The following is a 21,797-nucleotide window of genomic DNA, read 5'->3' as shown; positions in this document are numbered from 1 at the left end:
CCCAAAACAGTACAGGTATGAGCTTAGTATGGGTCAACGATACTAGGATAGATATCAACTTTATAAGAGAGGATCTATTTTTTCTTAGATACTTTATTTTATAGATTCCAAATCACTTTGCACCTTGTTTTTTTTTTACAAGAAACTGACATGTTTCTTGGATTAAGAAAGTTAGAGTAAAAACTGTGTCAGAGACAAAATAACCAATTTAATAGCATTAAATATTCATTTGGCAAGAATAGTCAGATCAGGGAGACTCTTAAAAGCTAAATACCACCAGGGATGCGATGCTATTAGAATTAAATTAGGGTGGGTTTTTTCACAAGCCTGTGATGTTTGGGATCATATTCTAAAAGAAAATCAGAGAAGATCACAGAAGGACTGAAATAGATTTGGCAGGAGATATGAGGCTTTCTGAAGCATTCCACAACAGTATTATTAATATAACGGCAAAATCCTGACGGGACATATATGCACACAACTCAAAAACCTCCACGCAAATCAACATCAGTGCACGATTTACACAAGACTTCAAGTAACTTGAGTGCGTGTCTTCTCAAGTTCTTCTCTTCTCAGCCCTTGATAGTCTCCTTTATAGTATCAATAGAGGCTTGATGCACAGAGACCCTTCAATCGGCACAAAGAAACAGTATCTTGAAACGTCCAGATTGTAATAGCTGTGGCGTGTGGTGGGTGTGATCCAGGTAGCAGAGGCCTCTGGCCAGTGGTGTGGCTATACTCACGGGAGGGCACTGGGCCAGTTTGTCTGCAGCGACCATCTGGACGTTGAGGTGCTTGGCCTGGGACTTCCCTCTGGACTTGATGAGCCTCTGCAGAACCTGTGGGAAATATGAGCGAGGCATGAGAGTCATGACACCGTCAGCACCATAGCAAATTCCACTCCATCACATGAAAAGCGTGTAGACACCGTAACGATGTCAACTCCGTCCCACGAAAGCATCGTCAACACCGTAACAGAGTCAACTCCATCACATGAAAGCGTGTAGACACCGTAACGATGTCAACTCCGTCCCATGAAAGCATCGTCAACACCGTAACAAAATCAACTCCATCACATGAAAGCGTGTAGACACCGTAACGATGTCAACTCCATCCCATGAAAGCATCGTCAACACCGTAACAGAGTCAACTCCATCACATGAAAGCATCGTCAGCACCCTAACAAAGTCAACTCCATCACATCACAGCATCGTCAGCACTGTAACGTAAGTCAACTCCAATGTAGCAGCAACGTGGAAACTTCAATCCAACATTCTACTGATTCACAGCAGCAGTAGTTGATGAAAAGAGGAGACGAGAGGTGTCAGACGGTTTATCCCATCGAGATGTGATTCAGACTGACAAAACTTTGATTTAGCGGCCGTATTTCACACATCTTCAGCTACGCCTTCGTTCCCTTTTTATGTTACCGAAATGGCAGGGTTTTTATTGTGTTATTTGCAGACAGCTGAAGGTCAGCGTGATGAATCAGTCGCCTCACACACCTGACTCTCTCCCATTTAGACGAGCTGAGTAGACGGAGCTTTAAAAAAAGGTCATGTTTAAAAACTGGAGCAGGACGCCATTCAGTAAGAAAAAGGCGATATGAGCAGTGACAAGACACATCCATACACCATTGGCTCCCCAATGCACCAGGGACATCCATAGACATCCATAAACCAGTAGGAGACTACTTCACTACTTCTTACGGAGTCTCAGGACGAGACTTTCACTTCGGCTCTGTTTACTTCATCAATCTGTCACTCACTTCTTTCATACTGTCTGGAGGGGATCAGTCTCTACCTGCCCTGCATCTACCTTTACACACTTACACATATTATTTATGGAAGCCCTGAAGCCCAAGGTAACAAAAATAAAAATCACTTGGAATGATCTTGTTTGAACTACTTAGTATCTTGTTTGAACGACATAGTCCATTTTTTAAATAATAATAAAGTTCTGTATATTATTACTGTGTGTGAGATGGAAGGTTGGCTGAATACATGACTAGAAAATAAAGGTTAGTATTGGAATAATAACCATGTAATACACTGGGGCTAACTGCTAGTACCCTGAGATTCAGTATGATGACACAACAGTGGTAGGCCTGATCACCGACAATGATGAGACAGACTATAGGGAGGAGGTCAGAGACCTGACCGTGTGGTGCCAGGACAACAACCTCTCCCTCAACGTGATCAAGACAAAGGAGACAATTGTGGACTATAGGAAAAGGAGGTCCGAGCACCTCCCCATTCTCATCGACAGGGCTATAGTGGAGCAGGTTGAGAGCTTCAAGTTCCTTGGTGTCCACATCACCAACAAACTAACATGGTCCAAGCACACCAAGACAGTCGTGAAGAGGTCACGACAAAACCTATTCCCCCTCAGGAGACTGAAAACATTTGGCATGGGTCCTCAGATCCTCAAAAGGTTTTACAGCTGCACCATCGAGAGCATCCTGATGGGTTGCATCACTGCCTGGTATGGCAACCACTCGGCCTCCGACTGCAAGGCAATACAGAGGGGGGTGTGTACGGCCTAGTACATCACCGGGGCCAAGCTTCCTGCCATCCAGGACCTCTATACCAGGCGGTGTCAGAAGAAGGCCCAAAAAATTGTCTTCTAAACAGATTCTACCCCCAAGCCATAACACTCCCAGACTATTTGCATTGCAAATTTGACATGTCATGATTTGACATGTCATGTAAAACTACCACATGTATTTGTGGAATGGAAATTGTGTATTGTGAATGAACGTAACGTTATGACTATAACTACTTTTCCCTGAAGGAGTGAAACAAAGTACAACATACTATGTATGGGGAGTAGCACACTCGCAACTTTGGATGAAGGATCTACAATCACGCCTGACAAGGCCAATGAAATCCAAGCCTCGCTGGAAGCCCCGCCTTCCACAGGTGATAAGCGTGAGGGTCGGATTCATTCCTTCAATTTAATACCGCTCTTCACCGAAGCCAGGAACATGTGGTGCGGGGCCAAACAGGTGTCGTACCTCGTTTTCCTCCTTCAGGGAACAGTAGTTATAGTCATAGCGTTACGTTCCCTTTCAGTCAGTCATCTTTGGTGCAACAAACTATTGCGAAATATAATCACGACCCAACGGATACTAAATGAAACGGCCCATTAATCCAAGATGGCGTAGCAGTCGGATGTGTCTTTGTCCTGTCTGTCCCGTGTAAATAGTATTCGTATTTTTCGTATACATTTCGTATATATTTTAATTTCACTTTCCATCTAGGAACTGAATATACATTCCTACATTCCGCCTCACCCAATGTGGGTAAGGACCTGCTTATTTTTTAATACTTTAGAACCGTAACCCAATCAGAAGCTAGCCAGATAACTAGCTACTAGCTAGTAGTCAGTTAGCCACTGCTGCGGTCTTCGCCCTTAACTCGGACACAGCAGCTTCAATACGGCCCAATACCTGCCAGTCTGCAAGCGCGATATCAACCCAGAGCATATAGGACTGCTTTTTCTCTACCACATCACCGGATTCCTGACGCAAGCTCTGGAACAATTACACCGTATTATCAAAGCTAGCTAGCTGCAACCGAGTGGCTACTACTGGCTAACACCTCTGTCCCGAAGCAAGCACCAGTTAGCCTTGAGCTAGCCTCGAGCTAGGCCCATCTGCCGGCTAGCCAAGAGGTCTACCAGCGATTCTTGGGCTACAATACCTCTTTTGCCAATTGGACTGGACCTTTTTTTTTGCCGACACAGAGCCCTGCCAATCCATCACAACTGGTCTAATAATCAGCTACAAGCTAATTTAGCCATTTTTTGCCGCTGCTAGTAGCTTTTACCTTCTGCACAGACACCAGCCCTGTTATTAGCCTGGATATTACTCACCAATTTACCAGCATCGGACTGTCTCTCGACAACAACGCCGGATTCCTGCCGTAATCCCTGAGCCACTACTTCTGATCCTCACAGCTAGCTTGCAGCTAGCGCAGTTAGCGCCAACTGCCACGAAGCTAGCACCAGTTAGCAAACACAATTTCACAATTCACAACCTCTTTTCGCCATTCGGCTTGGATTCTCTGGATTCTCTGTCGACACGACCACGTCTGAGCAGACCCCTCCGTCTGAGCAGACCCCCCCGGGCTACTAACTTTAAACGCCGCGTGCTAGCTTAGTGGAGCCTCCCTGCTCCATCTACGGCTGCCCCCTGGACACTATGATCACTGGGCACATAGCTGATGCATGCTTGACTGTCCATTAATTCACGGTACTCCATTCTGTTTATTTGTGTTTTATCTGTCGGCTCTGTGCTTTAACTCAGGATCTGTGTGTAGTTAATCCGACCCTCTCTGCTAGTCGTCGCCATTTTTACCTGTTGTTTGCTGTGTTAGACTAGCACCCTGTTATTGCTGCTGTTATCTTACCTGTTGTTTTAGCTAGCTCTCCCAATCAAGACCTGCAATCACTTTATGCCTTATTGTATGTCTCTCTCAAATATCAATATGCCTTGCATACTGTTGTTCAGGCTAGTTTTCATTATCATTGTTTTGGTTTGCAATGGACCCTGTAGTTCCACTCTCCGTACCTCTGATACTCCCTTTGTCCCACCCCCACACATGCGGTGACCTCACCCATTGAGACCAGCATGTCCAGAATACAACCTTCTCTATCATCACCAGTGCCTGGGCTTGCCTCCGCTGTACCCGCGCCCCTCCATACCCTGTCTGCACATTATGCCCAGAATCTATTCTACCACGCCCATAAATCTGCTCCTTTATTCTTTGTCCCCAACGCTCTAGGCGACCAGTTTTTGATAGCCTTTAGCCGCACCCTCATCCTACTACTCCTCTGTTCCTCGGGTGATGTGGAGGTAAACCAGGCCCTGCATGTCCCCAGTCACCCTCATTTGTTGACTTCTGTGATCGAAAAAGCCTTGGCCTCATGCATGTCAACATCAGAAGCCTGCTCCCTAAGTTTGCCTTACTCACCGTTTTAGCACACTCTGCCAATCCTGATGTCCTTGCCGTGTCCGAATCCTGGCTTAGGAAGGCCACCAAAAATTCTGAGATTTCCATACCAACTATAACACTTTCCGTCAAGATAGAACTGCCAAGGGGAGGAGTTGCAATCTTACTGCAGAGATAGCCTGCAAAGTTCTGTCATACTTTCCAGGTCTATGCCCAAACAGTTCGAACTTCTAATTTTAAAAAATTAATCTCTCCAGAAAATAGTCTCTCACTGTTGCCGCCTGCTACCGACCCCCTCAGCTCCCAGCTGTTGCCCTGGACACCATCTGTGAATTGATCGCTCCCCATTAGCTTCAGAGTTTGTTCTGTTAGGTGACCTAAACTGGGATATGCTTAACACCCGGCAGTCCTACAATCCAAGCTTGATGCCCTCAATCTCACACAAATCATAAAGGAACCCACCAGGTAAAACCCTAAATCCGTAAACATGGGCACCCTAATAGACATTATCCTGACCAACCTGCCCTCCAAATACACCTCTGCTGTCTTCAATCAAGATCTCAGCGATCACTGCCTCATTGCCTGTATCCGCCACGGGTCCGCGGTCAAACGACCACCCCTCATCACTGTCAAACGCTCCCTAAAACACTTCTGCGAGCAGGCCTTTCTAATCGACCTGGCCGGGTACCCTGGAAGGATATTGACCTCATCCCGTCAGTTGAGGATGCCTGGTCATTCTTTAAATGTTACTTCCTCACCATATTAGACAAGCATGCTCCGTTCAAAAAATGCAGAACCAAGAACAGATATAGCCCTTGGTTCACTCCAGACCTGACTGCCCTCGACCAGCACAAAAACATCCTGTGGCGAACTGCAATAGCATCGAAGAGCCCCGCGATATGCAACTGTTCAGGGAAGTCAGGAACCAATACACGCAGTCAGTCAGGAAGCAAAGGCCAGCTTTTTCAACGAAAATTCGCATCCTGTAGCTCTAACTCCAAAAAGTTCTGGGATACTGTAAAGTCCATGGAGAACAAGAGCACCTCCTCCCAGCTGCCCACTGCACTGAGGCTAGGTAACACGGTCACCACCGATAAATCGTGATAATCGAAGACTTCAACAGCATTTCTCAATGGCTGGCCATGCCTTCCTCCTGGCGACTCCAACCTTGGCCAACAGCCCGCCCCCGCTGCTCTACTCGCCCAAGCCTCCCCAGCTTCTCCTTTACCCAAATCCAGATAGCAGATGTTCTGAAAGAGCTGGAAAACCTGGACCCATACAATCAGCTGGGCTTGACAATCTGGACCCCCTATTTCTGAAACTGTCCGCCGCCATTGTCGCACCCCCTATTACCAGCCTGTTCAACCTCTCCTTCGTATCATCTGAGATCCCAAGGATTGGAAAGCTGCCGCGGTCATCCCCTCTTCAAAGGGGGAGAACCCTGGACCCAAACTGTTACAGACCTATATCCATCCTGCCCTGCCTATCTAAGGTCTTCGAAAGCCAAGTCAACAAAACAGATCACTGACCATCTCGAATCCCACCGTACCTTCTCCGCTGTGCAATCCGGTTTCCGAGCCGGTCACGGGTGCACCTCAGCCACGCTCAAGGTACTAAACGATATCATAACCGCCATCGATAAAAGACATTACTGTGCAGCGTCTTCATCGACCTGGCCAAGGCTTTCGACTCTGTCAATCACCATATTCTTATCGGCAGACTCAGTAGCCTCGGTTTTTCTAATGACTGCCTTGCCTGGTTCACCAACTACTTTGCAGACAGAGTTCAGTGTGTCAAATCGGAGGGCATGTTGTCCGGTCCTCTGGCAGTCTCTATGGGGGTACCACAGGGTTCAATTCTCGGGCCGACTCTTTTCTCTGTATACATCAATGATGTTGCTCTTGCTGCGGGCGATTCCCTGATCCACCTCTACGCAGACGACACCATTCTATATACTTCCGGCCCTTCCTTGGACACTGTGCTATCTAACCTCCAAACGAGCTTCAATGCCATACAACACTCCTTCCGTGGCCTCCAACTGCTCTTAAACGCTAGTAAAACCAAATGCATGCTTTTCAACCGTCGCTGCCTGCACCCGCACGCCCGACTAGCATCACCACCGGACGGTTCCGACCTAGAATGTGTGGACATCTATAAGTACCTAGGTGTCTGGCTAGACTGCAAACTCTCCTTCCAGACTCATATCAAAACATCTCAATCCAAAATCAAATCAAGAATCGGCTTTCTATTCCGCAACAAAGCCTCCTTCACTCACGCCGCCAAACTACCCTAGTAAAACTGACTATCCTACCGATCCTCGACTTCGGCGATGTCATCTACAAAATAGCTTCCAACACTCTACTCAGCAAACTGGATGCAGTTTATCACAGTGCCATTCGTTTTGTTATAAAGCACCTTATACGACCCACCACTGCGACCTGTATGCCCTAGTCGGCTGGCCCTCGCTACATGTTCGTCGTCAGACCCACTGGCTCCAGGTCATCTACAAGGCTATGCTAGGTAAAGTGCCGCCTTATCTCAGTTCACTGGTCACGATGGCTACACCCACCGCAGCACGCGTCCAGCAGGTGTATCTCACTGATCATCCCTAAAGCTAAAACCTAATTGGACGCCTTTCCTTCCAGTTCTCTGCTGCCTGCGACTGGAACGAATTGCAAAAATCTCTGAAGTTGGAGACTTTTATCTCCCTCACAACTTTAAAAATCTGCTATCAGAGCTAACCGATCGCTGCAGCTGTACATAGTCCATCTGTAACTACCCACCCAATTTACCTACCTCACCCCCATTCTGCTTTTATTTATTTACTTTTACTTTTGCACACCAGTATCTCTTCTTGCACACAGATCATGATGATTTATCACTCCAGTATTAATCTGCTAAATTTGTAATTATTCGTTTATTGCCTACCTCATGCCTTTTGCACACATTGATTATAGATTCTCTTTTTTTCTACCATGTTATTGACTTGTTTATTGTTTACTCCATGTGTAACTCTGTGTTGTCTGTTCACACTGCTATGCTTTATCTTGGCCAGGTCGCAGTTGCAAATGAGAACTTGTTCTCAACTAGCCTACCTGGTTAAATAAAGGTAAAAAAAAAAAAAAAAAAAAAAAAAATGGCAGACCACCCCAACCTGACCCCGCCAGATGCGGCAGTCTGGGCATTGCGCACACGGCACCCTGTCTAATGACTTTCCCCTGTCCCAAGCGTAAGCACGCTGTGTTCTATTCTGGGAGCAGTCACATCCAAGCTATAAAACCTCACAAAAGTATGTGGTGATGCCCAACTCTCAGCAGCACAAATATTTCCTATGGTCAATCTTTTAAACAACGCCCAAGATGCTGCCAGACCCCTGGTGGACTGGGCACGTACACCGGTAGGTAATCCTTGCCCCTTGCTGCTATATGCCAGGGCAATAGCCTCCACAATACAGTGGCAGAGACGCTGCTTAGAGAGTGCCCTCCCGCGAGCTGGATTAGCAAAACAGACAAAAAGTTGGTCACATGACCGGATATCCCGGGTCCATTTAATTTACGTGCGTAAAACTCACACCAGGCACAGGGCATGTAACCTTTGTTGCTCTTCCTCCTGCAATAGCAGGAGGCGAAAAGGTAAATAGGATCTGTAGGACATAGCCATGACTTTTGGGGCGAAGGCCGCTTTTGGACGCCCGAGGCCAACTGAGTACAGCAAGGGTGTACAGAGGTCCCCAGCACTTTTAGCCTAGGCCAAAGCCATGAGCAGGGAGGTTTTGTAGGAGAGTATCTTCAGATCCACTGACTCCAGAGGCCATGTACCCTTTTAAAGTGGAGAATGCTTGAAAAGCACCTGAAGAAACATAAGGATGTCCCTTACAGAGCACTGAAAAGTCCTTTATCTTGGCACCAGAGCTCAAATGCTTGCCACTTATACGCATACAGTCCTCTCATGGAGGGCGCCCTTGCAGACTCAATGGTAGCAATAACATTCAGAGGTAAACCTCTAGCCATCAGATTGGCCTCTTAGGGGTCAGGCCCATAGGATCGCTTACCATACCTGCCTGTGCACCTGGGACAACAGGTGCCTGCCTAACGGGTGTTTCCACGGGTCCCCGCCTAAAAGGTTAATGATCTCTGCGAAAGAAGGCTGCCTGGGGAGCCACAAGAATCAAAGGTAAGCCGTACCGGCGCACCTACTTCACCGTGGGATGGATAAGAACCTCTGGCGGAAATACGTAAAAGAGAGTCCGAGGCCACTGGTGAGCCAGAGCGTCCGTTCCCAATGGGACACTGGGTACCTCATGGAGAAAAATAGAAGTCACTGCGCGTTTTCTCACAATGCCTAAAAATCGACATCGGCCCTGCCGAAAATTTTCCTTACCTGGGACAGCCTCTACTCCTGAGAGAGGAGGTCCCACCTGGATAAAAGATCTGCACCCGAGTTGAGGCAACCAGGGACATTGTCGGTTCTGACCAGCACAACCCGGCCCGACAAAAACAGGGGAAAGCGCCTGAGCGTCAGATACTTCACCAGTATCCATAACCCCCGAATCGAGTTGCCTTCGTACAGCGCACCGCAACCTCAGGGGATGTGTCTGTCGCGATCACCTTCAGGGATACAACTCGGCCCACGGGAGCCCCCTGACAACAGCAGAGGGTCCCACCACTGGGCCATGGCCCGTAGGCCTGACAGGGATACCCGAAGCGACCGGCTTAGGCTGAGCGATGCATCCAGGTGAGTAGCTAGCACTCAATACTGAAAGGTGGCGGGACCCAACCATAACCACACTGGAACGACTTCCATCACAGAAGCCATCATCCCCTGTAGGCATAGGCACTGGCAAAAAAATGTGTGACACAGAGGAAATTTGGCTAAGCAGAGCCGGAACCTGGACACCCTCCGTGTTAATAGTAAAGCGTGATACGTGAGTGAGTAGCTTGAGACCTAGAAACGGAATGCGCTGAGATGGAGTCAGACAGCTCTTTTTCTGGTTTCTCATGAACTGAATACGGGACAGTAGCATGGATGTGTATAACACTGAATTCCCCCTCGACTCCGCCTCCACCAGCCAGAGTATGTGAGCAGAGCGTGCCCAATTTGACTGGAGCGTGGAGCAAGTTTCCCCAAAGGCTGGAGCGTCGGCCTCCCCCCGCTCCAATTTCACTCCAGTACCGTTCACTTCACGAGCTCAGTGCATGCCCGGCCCAGCATGCATTGTAGGCTATTTGTGCGCTTCTATAGCCCCTTGCTTTAGCTACTGTCATGGAGTTCGCTAAATCTTTTCATAAAGAAAATGATAAAACACACAGGTGTAAAATCAAAGTGACAAAGATGAGGAGGACCAAGACCAAGAGAGGTAGTGCGGTGACGTAGTGTTCACAACTAAATAATTATTGTGGAATCCGAAAAGACACCTATCCCTAAAGCATGATGGTGTACTTACTATGTGCACATGCTAACAGAAGGGAATGAAACAAAAAAATCTGACTTCTTAAAAGTTATATTATCTATACAATAGGCTAGAATAGATTTTGGCCCAATAGGCATGACATATTATCTTTTTCAAGGAGCTTTCCGTTTTTTGCCTAAAAACATTTAGGCCTACCTATACACATTTTTAAAAACAACTCTGCATCCCTGCCCAGCCTGGCACGAGTGGCCTGAAGAGTCCCAGTGGCTCTGCAAGCACGGAGAGGGTATTATCCGCTGCTGGACTGATCTCCAGGCACCATCGCGTGAGCCTGATGCCAGATTCTGGTCAAACTCGTGTTTGTAAAAATTAATTCAAAGGCACTGTAGACTAAGCCTAATAAGGTATTTTTCGTTTCATTTGTATTTAAGTCAGGCTACCTGTCTGGTTCTTGACCTAGTTAGAGAGTGTTTATATGCCTTTTAATGTAATGTAATTTAATGTAGCCTATTTCAAATGATGAGCGCTTCTTACAGTCACTTTTCATTCTGTTAATTAACATAGTTTTCATTCAAATCATATGGTTTGGTTTCAATACTTCAAAACCAAATTGTATGTCCGGGTGGTCACAATAGTAGACGGGTGTTGGTTAATAAATGGAACGAATTTGGAGCGGCAGTTTTTTTCCCTGTGACCGAGGAGCGGTTATTAGCCTAGCGGTTGGAAAATATGTGCATACTCTGCCACCAGCCAATCAATGTAATAGCGATCGGATTGTGAGCATTTTGAGTTTGTAGACTGAGGTGCTTGCTGAGGGCACGTAGTTCGAGAATAGGACGCAAAGTCCCGTCCGTTTTCGTAAACCAGGAATACCGGCTGTACTAGAAGTCCCGGATCTTCGACATAGGAACCACTCAGATTGCCTGCTTCTGGAGACGGGAGGATATTTCCTCCCTAAAAAATGGTACTGAGGCTTCGGGAACAGTCGACGTGATGAGACGCATGGGGGGATGCACAACAAATTGTAGCCTGTACCCTGACGTCACAGACGCATGATCCAGGGCGACAATGCGCATGCATGCCATTGGTCGGAGCAGACAGCGACACTCCCGTGAAGTCCCATCTGAAATTGGTTCTTCTTCCATTTCCACCACTCTTGACAACCGTGCGTCTGAACATGGAGAAGGAATACTTTTCATTGAACTCACATACCCGTCAACGTTCCACCCATCAAAACTGTGGAACTTGGCTGAAAAAAACAGTGTTTATGTGTCAAGGTTTGCCTAAAGCCCGGCCCACTCTGGGTACACGGGCTCTGGCAATCAGTGACGTACCCCGATTGGCAGTGCCACATGAAGGCACTGTTGTCACAACGAGCCTCACCGGGTTCAGGCGGTAAGATGCGTTTCAGTAACCGGCTGGCACCCAGCGCTGGACCGCACACATAAAACATAGACCCAGGGAACAAAACGTTATCATGGAGGTTACCCTACCAACCAGTCATAGGCACTAGCGACAAAACGCCTTGTAACCTAGCTGGAAATTGAACAGGTAGCTCTGAAATCGCCTATAGAGCCTATAACCTGCATCACTAGACACCTCATAGTGACTAGTGAGCTACAGGCAGGAATCAATGAATCCCAGTAATGAACCAGCCATGAGCACACTGACCCAACTTGTCACTCTCACCCTGGGGAGATTGATATACCCCTTGAACACTGTGAACACAGTGGAACGCGGGGTAACAGAGGCGGCAGCATTAAGCATGGACAAGCTTCCAACATACGTTGTGCTTCTGTGAGACTGCATAGCCTGCATGAAGCCTGGCCCCTATATAAGCACAGGGGGCTCTGGCAATGGCTGACGTAGTACGCCGTCTGCCAAACGTGGGGGCACTGTTGTCACAGTAATGTTTTTGCGGAGGGGCGCACTGGTCACTCAGACACATGCCTGGCCCCACGCTCCGGGAGTTACCCCAGCCAAGTGCTCAGAGGGCTGCTTCTATATCGGAGGTGCACTTAAACCCCATTTCCGTCACTCCCTCCAACTCCAGGCACTTAAAATAGGAATGGGGTTGCTGTAACGCTGGGGGAAAGCTAGTAAGTTTCACTCACGGAAGTTAAGCACGCTAGCCAACGTTAGCAAGGAAGCTTTTTAGCATAAGCTAGGCTAGCTAGCCCAGCAACACCACAGTGGTGAGGCAGTAATAGCTATTATAGCTAGCCTAGTTTATGCTAGCACGCCATGCAAAGCTCATTTAGCTAGCCCAGTGTCGAAAGTCTACGTAGAACCGGACCCATCCTTAAGAATTCTATGAAGAGAGGAAGCCAGTGCTTGACTGAGGCAGACACAAGTACCGCCCTCTCTCTTCGAGTAGCCTCCCGTGTACCGAAGGTGACTGACTGAAACCAGACTAGATGTAAGTTACCACTTATTTGCCTTGCTTGGCCTCACCTTAGGAGAGGAGATTTTGACGTAGACGATGATAGGGGCCAGGGAGGTCTTTCCCAGTTGGGCCGGGTGGTTGATGGTGTCTGCGTCCAGAACCACCAGCTGCAAGGTCCGGGCCAGCTCAAAGATACGCTCTATCTCACTTTGCACTTCTGCTACTAAGAGAGAACGAGAGGGACAGCATTAAGGTTGGAGAGACAGAGAGTGAGGGAGAGAGAACGAGAGTCAAGCCATAAATCCGCTTTCATTCCGCCCTTCAGTTATGCGGCTTCGAGAGAAGGAGAGATTATCAAAACTGAATGGCTATAGGATCATGTGGAAATATGGAAGTAACCCATTTAAAGTGAGAGAACATGTATTAGCTAATGCACTTTCCCCCCAGATAGACGTGGTTAGGTCATAAACATAATTCACAGACAGTCTAGGAAATCTCCCTCAAGCAACACTTCACTTCATTACATTTCATTAGAAGCTCAAACAAACTTGTGTTTGCACATCCACTGCTGCAATGACTAAGACACACTTGTTGCCGGAAATTGAGCTGAGAGTCCAGATGTGTCTGGTGATTATAATACATTATGGATGCATCCCAAATCGCTCTCTATCCCTATATATAGTGCACTACTTTTGACCAGAGTTCTATGGGCCATGGTCAAAAGCAGTGCACTATAAAGAGAATAATAGGGTGCCATTTGGGATGCATTTTATGACGATGTTTTTCATATCAGACGCTTCCTGTTGACAACACTGGGTTTTGATGATATCTAGGCTGAAATCAAACAGGAACTATCAGCTGTGACTGGAATGCAACATAGGCCGTATAATATTACTTTTGACACACTAACTCAATTACATAAACGCTTAACTCAAGTAACGGGTCTGCTTGTAAGAGATTCCTGAAATACCTTCAGCAACATTGGGAACAATTGTTGTTTTCAGAAAAGTCTTCATATCTATTGCCATCGAGACAGAGTTAGGGTTCAGCGCACTGTCAACACTTGTGTCCCTGAGGTGATTAAATAATTATACAGTTGCATTGGCTTCCAGTTAAAGAGCTTGTCATCAAAAGTGGAGCACAGAGGCTGTACAGAGCTGTGCAGTGCTTTAAGTGTAGCCCAGTCTTAAAGTATCTTTACAAATGAGTGGGGGCGTGGGGGTAGACGGAGGGAGGTGCTACTAGCTTCCATCCACGCTCCGTCTGAGGCTCCACAGAAAGGGCTTTACCCCGGGACATCGCTGCCAGAGCAACCGGCACGTCAGAAAAGTAGTGCTCTAAATAGGGAATAGGGTTCCATTTGGGACATGGCCCAGGAGTAAAGTTATAGAGCACCGTTGCTCATGTCAGTGATCCAATACAAAGATTAGTACGGTGGCTTCCATAGTTCCGTTGGCTCTCCGGCCACCCCCGTGAGGTCATAGCTGAGGAATCTGTTTCATTCTAAACCGCAGCTTGTTAATCAAGCCCGTTAAAATCAGCTGGGTTCTTGACCTTGTTATCTGGCAGCAGGCTTCTGGATTCTCCTCTCTTTCCCTATCTTTTGTTCCAAACACAACCCTTTTTAATCACATCCCCAGACAGGTCAAGCGTCCCCTTCCAACATCTGTAGGTCTGCATTATAACCATCTCCAAGGCTTTCTTCCAAGTGGCACCCTATTCCCTATATAGTGCACTACTTTTGACTGGAGCCATATGTCCCCTGGTCAAAAGTAATGAACTACACTCTTAGTAAAAAGGGTTCCAAAAGGGTTATTCAGCTGTCCCCATAGGAGAACCCTTTTTGGTTCCAGGTAGAACAATTTTGGGTTCCATGTAGAACCTTCAGTGGAAAAGGGTTCTACATGGAACACAAAACATTTCTACTTGGAATCAAAAGGGTCCTACCTGGAAACAACAACGGTTCTTCAAAGGGTTCTCCTATGGGGACAGACGAAGAACCCTTTTAGGTTATAGATAGCACCTTTTTTTCTAAGATTGTATAGTGTATAGCAGTGGTGAAAAGTACTTAAGTAGTTTTTTTGGGTATCTGTATTTTACTATTTATATTTTTGACAACTTTTACTTCACTACATTCCTAAAGAGAATGATGTACTTTTTACTCCATACATTTTCCCTGACACCCAAAATTACTCGTTACATTTTGAATGCTTAGCAGGACAGAAAATGGTCCAATTCGCACACTTATCAAGAGAACATCCCTGGTCATCCCTACTGCCTCTGATCTGGCGGGCTCACTAAACACAAATGCTTTTATTTTGAAATTATATCTGAGTGTTGGAGTGTGACCCTGGCTTTCCGTCTGGTTTGCTTAATATAAGGATTTTTTTTTTTATTATTCGTACTTTTACTTTTGATACTTAAGTATATTTAAAACCAAATACTTTTAGACTTACTCAGGTGTATCTTAACTGAGTCACTTTCACTTTTACTTGAGTCATTTTCTTTTAAGGTATCTTTACTTTTACTCAAGTATGAGAATTGAGTACTTTTCCCACCACTGCTGTATGAGGTATAGGATGCCATTTGGGACACATCAGAAGACTTTGTTTAATCTTTTACTCCTTCCCTTTTCTCTATGCAATTAGTCTCTTGAAATACAAAGGGCACTAGAGGAACACAGAGGTCTCATACTTCCAGAACTTACCAAGGTTGGAGCGTGTGTTGGAGCGCTCGATGATGGCGTGTTTACTAGGGTTGTTGAGGACGGAGCGTTTGGCAAGAGAGATGTCTGCCGTGACACGAGTGATTGATATTCTGATAGGAAGGCAGAGGAAAAAAGAACTGGTCAGAGAGAGAATAGAGCGTGCTCTGATTTCTGAATCAAATAGCCTTGATTCATGATCAATATCAATAAAAAATGGAACACTTGGAAAGAGCACTGTATTCAAAAGAAAAAGGGGACAGCAACCAAATCACCATATGACGAGGGGAGAGTTGTGACTTCTAAGGAAGGTTTAGTAGACGAGGACAGAGATGGTGTGAGTATGCTTATACTCAAATACCATATGTACAACATCTTGCTAATGATCAAAAGGCTTGCACTCTGAGAAGAATATAAAACAGTTTACAGTATGAGTACAGTATGAGTTTTGTAACATCATTTATTTACTGTGGATGGGAGACTGGCCAGGAAGCCCAGGCAGGGACTGGTGCACGGAGAGGAGCTGAGGAGAACCCTGCGCTGCACTAGGGCCCACTATGGCCTATTAAGGACATGGAGAAGGCCTATTTAAAGCAACGGCTAGCACACATCTCCAGGCCAAACAAACTTGTTACATACTCCTTCGGCAAAACCTCCCGGGACAACTAAATACCAGCCTATAGGACTCAGGCAGAGCAGACTGAACAGGGATAAAGAGAGGGGGAAGGAAGAAGAGCACGTACCTCCCTTCAAATCGGTGTTTCAAAAAGTCAAACAGTGCTTTTTGCATCATATCTGTCACCTGCAAGCAAAAGGGACAATAAGAACATAGTGAACATTTAAGGAACTACCATCATTTCGAAAACAGACTGTGTGTGTGTGTTTGCATGGGTGGGTTGGTTGGTGAATTGAAGCAAGCTCTCTGTTGGTGAGAGAGGGAGCCCCACAGCACAGACTGTTGTTTCAGAATTGACTGAGAGCACTTTAGCCTTTCCCTTGTAAACAACTGTGCTCCTCCTCAGCTTAGTGTGTCCTGTTCTCATCGGGATCCAGAGGACCCTCCCCTGTCTGCCTCCCATGAACCACAGAGACAAAGCTCAGCTCTGTTGGTGTGTCCATGTGTCCACAATGAGAACAAGTAGTAATAGTGGAATTAGTGTAAACAGAACGTATTAGTGAGTGTAGTAGTGGTGCTAGTACCAGTAGTAGGGTTGCAGAATTCAGGTCATTTCCCCAAAATGTCCAGGTTTTCCAGAAATCCCATTTGGAAGATTCCCTGGGTTTCTGGGAAACCTGGTAATTTAGGGAAAGTTACCGGATTTGGCAAACTTAACAAGTAGTGATCTAAATAGAATGTACTAGTGGTGAGGGTGGTAGTGTCAGTGATAACCCCTTATAACAACTGCATAACAACTTATAACAATCCCTTATAATAACAATGCTGTTACCTCATAGCCCTTCAGTGACGGTCCAACCAGGACCACAGGTCGCATGGAAGGCACAACGTCGTATGGAGGGATGTGTTCCGTCTGCCCGGCGACAGAAAACAACCCATCAGCTTCACATCCAGGGGAATTAGTATACAGAGGCCGCAGCCCAAATGGCACCCTACCCCCCTACATAGTGCACTACTTTTGACCAGCGCCTTGGTCAAAAGTAGTGCGCTAAATAGGAAATAATGGCGGCATTTTGGACGCATGCACACTCAACATTACACACTAAGTCCAGGGGAAAAAGCAAAACACACTATACCATTTATTAGAACTGAAAGGAACTTGGCAAACTATGAAATGAGTTGTTCTAACTGTGAGCCCCAGTTTGCACTCAACACACATAAAGGGTGCCAGTTAAAGGGGCAATCTGGGACTGGTACATCCCTTCATCCATCATGGTTTTCTGGTCCATAGAAATAGGGGTGTTTTGTTTTCAACTTGAATAAATATAAAATGGTAAGACGTTATACTGAATGATACTCTAGACAGAGCAAATACTAAGATCATCTCTGAACTGAATTCACTGACCCCGTAATGAATTGACAAGCAGCTTAACATAAGAACAACAATCCAAATCTGTGAGGAGGTCAAGGTATACTGAGCAGAATCTCTCATTTCATAATTGTTATCTACTGGTTAGTCAGAACAGGGATGAAAGAACTAAAACGGTAGGAAACGGTAGAACTGAAACAAACTAGCAGAGAAACCCAGTCACACAGCGACAGAGTGGGAGCTCAGTGCCTGTCTCTTATACACATCTAGATGTGTATAAGAGACAGGTGTGTGTGTGTGTGTGTGTGTGTGTGTGTGTGTGTGTGTGTGTGTGTGTGTGTGTGTGTGTGTGTGTGTGTGTGTGTGTGTGTGTGACAGTGAGGCAGTAGACCTCTAATGCCACATCTGTGTGTGCTGTCACAGTTCCAGCCGTGTGACGGTGCAGTATGTCTGAAGAACGCACCGGCAGACAGACAGGACTGACACGCCATCGCTTCGCAGGGAAAATGAAAGCGCTTTCTCCTCCGCAGGAGCGACAGTGCGTGATCTGAGCACTACTGGAGACAGCTATGACAGATGGATGAAGAGAGAGAGAGAGAGAGAGAGAGCGAGAGAGAGGTGATAGCACTGAGTCTGTCACACCTCTACTACCTTTTTTCACAACTCAATATTACTGCTAACTACAGTATCTACCGCTCTTGCTGTTTTTGTTGTTGTTGTTCCATCTCACCCTGTTTTTGTGTCTTAGCCTCTCCTTGCAACGTCTTCCTGTCTGTCGCTCTCTCCCCTTCCAACTCTCTCGCTCTCTCTTTCTATGTCTTCATCTCTTCCCCCCCCCTTCTCTCTCTCTCTAGCTCTCCCTTTTCCTGTATCTGTCTCTCTCGTTCCGTCTCCCTCTCTTTCATTTTTCTTCAACTGCTAACATCTGCTGCCGTCACTGGCTGTCCCTGGGGAACTCTCATTACATCAGAGCGGGGAAAGTGCTGCTAGATGCACGCCAGAGCATCCAAGTCTGGAGCACTACCGGTCAGGACACTGAAATATTTTAGGCCATATTTCGCTGGCCTAGGCTACAGGATTATTGTTACTAAAATATGCATGCTGCTGGATGATGGAAAATGGTGGCTATTGTTTCCATTGCTGTTGTAGTTGTATGGTCTTAGAAAGGAGATGAGACTGTACCTCTTTATCTGATTATTGTAAAAAGAAAACTAAAAACTGAATAAATATAATGTTACAAGAAGAAAGGACATGAAATGTGAACGGAGAGGAGTTTTCTGTTTGCTAAGCTTTGCATCAAGTCAAGACATGGAGCGCGCACACAATGACCGAGAACTATTGTTGTGTATGCAATGTGTGTATGTGTGTGGGTTATGTGTATGAGGTTGGCCTACACACACACAGACACACACACACAGACACACACACAACCCATCATGTGCCAAGAAAACCCTTATGGGATTTCCATAACGCCTCTGAAATTGTGTATTAATATGGCAGTGCTTGACAAAATAATGTTTTTTATGTAAGTTGTTTCATAATTAGACTAACGTGAGAATAGTTGTTGTATTTGTTCTAATGGAGGTCACACTTGATTCATGTTGCTGTGTGATAAAGATTCACAACCAAACCAACAAGGATGCTAATAGCTGTCACTGTAGATTAGGGCTGTGGCAGTCATGACATTTTGTCAGCAGGTTATTGTCATGCAAAATGTCGGTCACAGGTAATTTACCATTAATTAACACATTTAGCATGTCCAGGCCTCCTCCGATACAAGCCAAAAAATATTTTGATTTGTTGAACACATTTTGGTTACTACATGATTCCATATGTGTTATTTCATAGTTTTGATGTCGCCACTATTATTCTACAATGTAGTAAATAGTTAAAATAAAGAAAAAACCTGGAATGAGTAGGTGTGTCCAAACTTTTGACTGGTACTGTACATGGGCGGCATGGTGTGATTATAGGTGTCACGTGTGCTCCCTCTCCGGCCTCTTAGGTCACCAGGCTGCTCGTTATGGCGCACACCTGTCACCATCGTTACGCGCGTCAGCGGATTATGACACTCACCTGGACTCCATCACCTCCTTGATTACCTGCCCTATCTATATATGTCACTCCCTTTGGTTCCTTCCCCAGGCGTTATTGTTTCTGTGTCATGTCTGTGCGTCGTTCGTGTTTCTTAGTTTGTATTACGCTGTGTTTATTTATTTAAACACTCACTCCCTGAACTTGCTTCCCGACGCTCAGCGCACATCGTTACAATGGGCTATTGATGATTTGAGAAAGTCGCAACAAAAAAAAAGCTTGAGCTCTGTTCCTTGCCTCAGGCTGCACAGCCGTTTTCTCATCAACTGATCATATTTCCACCATTCAGACAAGACTATTCTCAATTTAATCTCGTTTTTGCTAATAGGTAAAATTACTTTCGATTTAGAACGGCCCGTTATCAAATAGGCAGGGGAAAAAAGACATGGAACCTGTATGCACTCGAATAGCGAATGGAGGCCGCGTGCTTTCCCACTGGTGCGTTTTGTAGGCTACTTCGGTTTTATAGCAGCGCATATGATTAATATGAGCAGCTGAGAAGTAAATAGAACACTTACTTCTCTCCAAGCATCAACCACTGTTTAAGAAGCATGCTCTCGCTGCCCCGACAGGTGCACAACCAATGAACCAAATAGGTTCTCTCCCAGACTCATGGATAGACATTTTGGAGCGTAGCATAAAGGTAACCAGTCCATCCAGTATGCATAATAATACAGTCCACACTCAAAGGCGATTTGTTTCATTTTGGAGTAGAGGCTAGACCAAAGACATCTTAAATTAGTTTTGTTTTATGTTTTTCCGCCATGTGTATAATACGGTAGGCTATGTATTCTATAACGGCACAATCATTATTTTAATTCAGTTTTTTTTTCAGTTTTTTTTTCCCAGGCTCGGGCTTATAAGCCAATGCATAAGCTCAAATATGTGTTTTACACAGTTTCAACCCGTTGTTGAACTTCTTTCTTCAAAATTGATCATCACAGTGAGGTGAGTTTTAAGAGTACTGGAGTCCTACTGTTTTGATGACGTGTGTTTGATGTGATTTTATATTGCATTTGCATTGATGTCAGAGTGGTTAGAGGGACAGTAGAGCCCTGAGTACCAGGCCATTAGAAACTGATGAAGGGACAATAGAGCCCTGAGTTTCAATACCATTAGAACCTGATGGTCTAGCAAATTGGGTACTACCAAAGCATGTCCAGAGTGAATAACAGGAGATTATGGTGACTCAATGGTCATGTGGAATTTGACTGTGGTCATGACTCGTGACTGCCGGTGTGGCGTTAATACGATCACCGCAACAGCACTACTGTAGATACACTTCTGGTTTAATAGCTGAATACACTGAGTTCCCACTAAATCTGCATCACGCATGCACACACATGTACACACACGCACACACACACAGAGAGACCACAGCGACGACAGTGAGTTAGATGGGAGTGTCAGGAACGACCACAACCACCGCAGAGAGAAATCACCGATGCACATCCCCCAGACCCCCAAGGCCCTGCTGGTGGTTGGTGCATGCCGCACGGCAATATAACTTACCGACTTCTGCTTCTGCTTAGCTACGGCCCAGACGGAAGAGGAGAGAGAGAGGGTTAAGAAACTGGCAACATGCATGCTAATGGCTCGAACGCCCAGCGGAGGGAGGGAAGAGACACGGACTAGGGCGGGACACAGAGGACAAACAGAACGGGGGGGAACGGACAGACGGTGGACAGGGTGATGCTGAGAAGAAGCCACAGTGAGGCAGTTGTCGTGGGTAGCTGTGCGGAACGGACGGACCGACAGAGAGAGATCGAGAGTAAATACCGGCGTAGATGCCACGTTTACCTTCTTAAAGAAGGGCATTCGTTTCTCTTTGGCTAGGGTGGGTGACATGACAGTGTTTGGCTGACTGGCTTTAGGGGAGCGGAGGTGGACTGGAAGGTCATTGTCCTCGGGGTCTAAGCCTGTGGCATCTATGTCAACGGCTACGCACATGGACAAAACACAAGGCCACCATCACACAGAGGCAAACACAGGAGGCTACAAGGGTAACATTGAACACCTAACACTGGATAGATACACAGGTTATTCCACCACATAAACAAACTGTACAGACCATAATCAACTTACAGACAAACTAGGGTGAGCAATGACAGTAAACAATAGCACATAAGGTAAGAAAACATTTAAGGCCACAGTGTCTAAGACATAAACACCATTCTAACATTTTCACTAAAGGGCCACATCGCGTAGATTTAGCAACCAATTGGACAATATGCCTGAAGTATACAAAAGATAGGCCAGCAGT

The 21,797-nt window shown here is 46.1% G+C and overlaps 1 protein-coding gene across 10 annotated transcripts in view; it reads right to left on the bottom strand.

Moving 5' to 3' along the window:
• The window catches only part of cacnb2a (calcium channel, voltage-dependent, beta 2a), a 104,955-nt gene that overhangs the window by 4,605 nt on the left and 78,553 nt on the right, over positions 1–21,797 (bottom strand). For 4 of the 10 annotated variants that reach the window (XM_023972620.2, XM_023972625.3, XM_023972627.2 and 1 more), the window contains 6 exons: positions 21,335–21,474; positions 16,904–16,984; positions 16,199–16,257; positions 15,459–15,568; positions 12,820–12,974; positions 744–839 (listed from right to left, as the gene is read on the bottom strand). In XM_023972620.2, the coding sequence (XP_023828388.1) occupies positions 744–839; positions 12,820–12,974; positions 15,459–15,568; positions 16,199–16,257; positions 16,904–16,984; positions 21,335–21,474 (641 nt within the window). Of the gene's footprint in view, positions 1–743; positions 840–12,819; positions 12,975–15,458; positions 15,569–16,198; positions 16,258–16,903; positions 16,985–21,046; positions 21,067–21,334; positions 21,475–21,797 lie in introns of all 10 variants that reach the window. The other 6 variants (XM_023972621.1, XM_070435426.1, XM_023972623.2 and 3 more) reach the window with 3 other exon arrangements.

This window comes from Salvelinus sp. IW2-2015, linkage group LG27 (assembly GCF_002910315.2).
Source record: "Salvelinus sp. IW2-2015 linkage group LG27, ASM291031v2, whole genome shotgun sequence".
Taxonomy (NCBI): domain Eukaryota; kingdom Metazoa; phylum Chordata; class Actinopteri; order Salmoniformes; family Salmonidae; genus Salvelinus; species Salvelinus sp. IW2-2015.
Note: the sequence above shows the minus strand (reverse complement) of the source record. Positions and strands in the feature narration are given on the sequence as shown.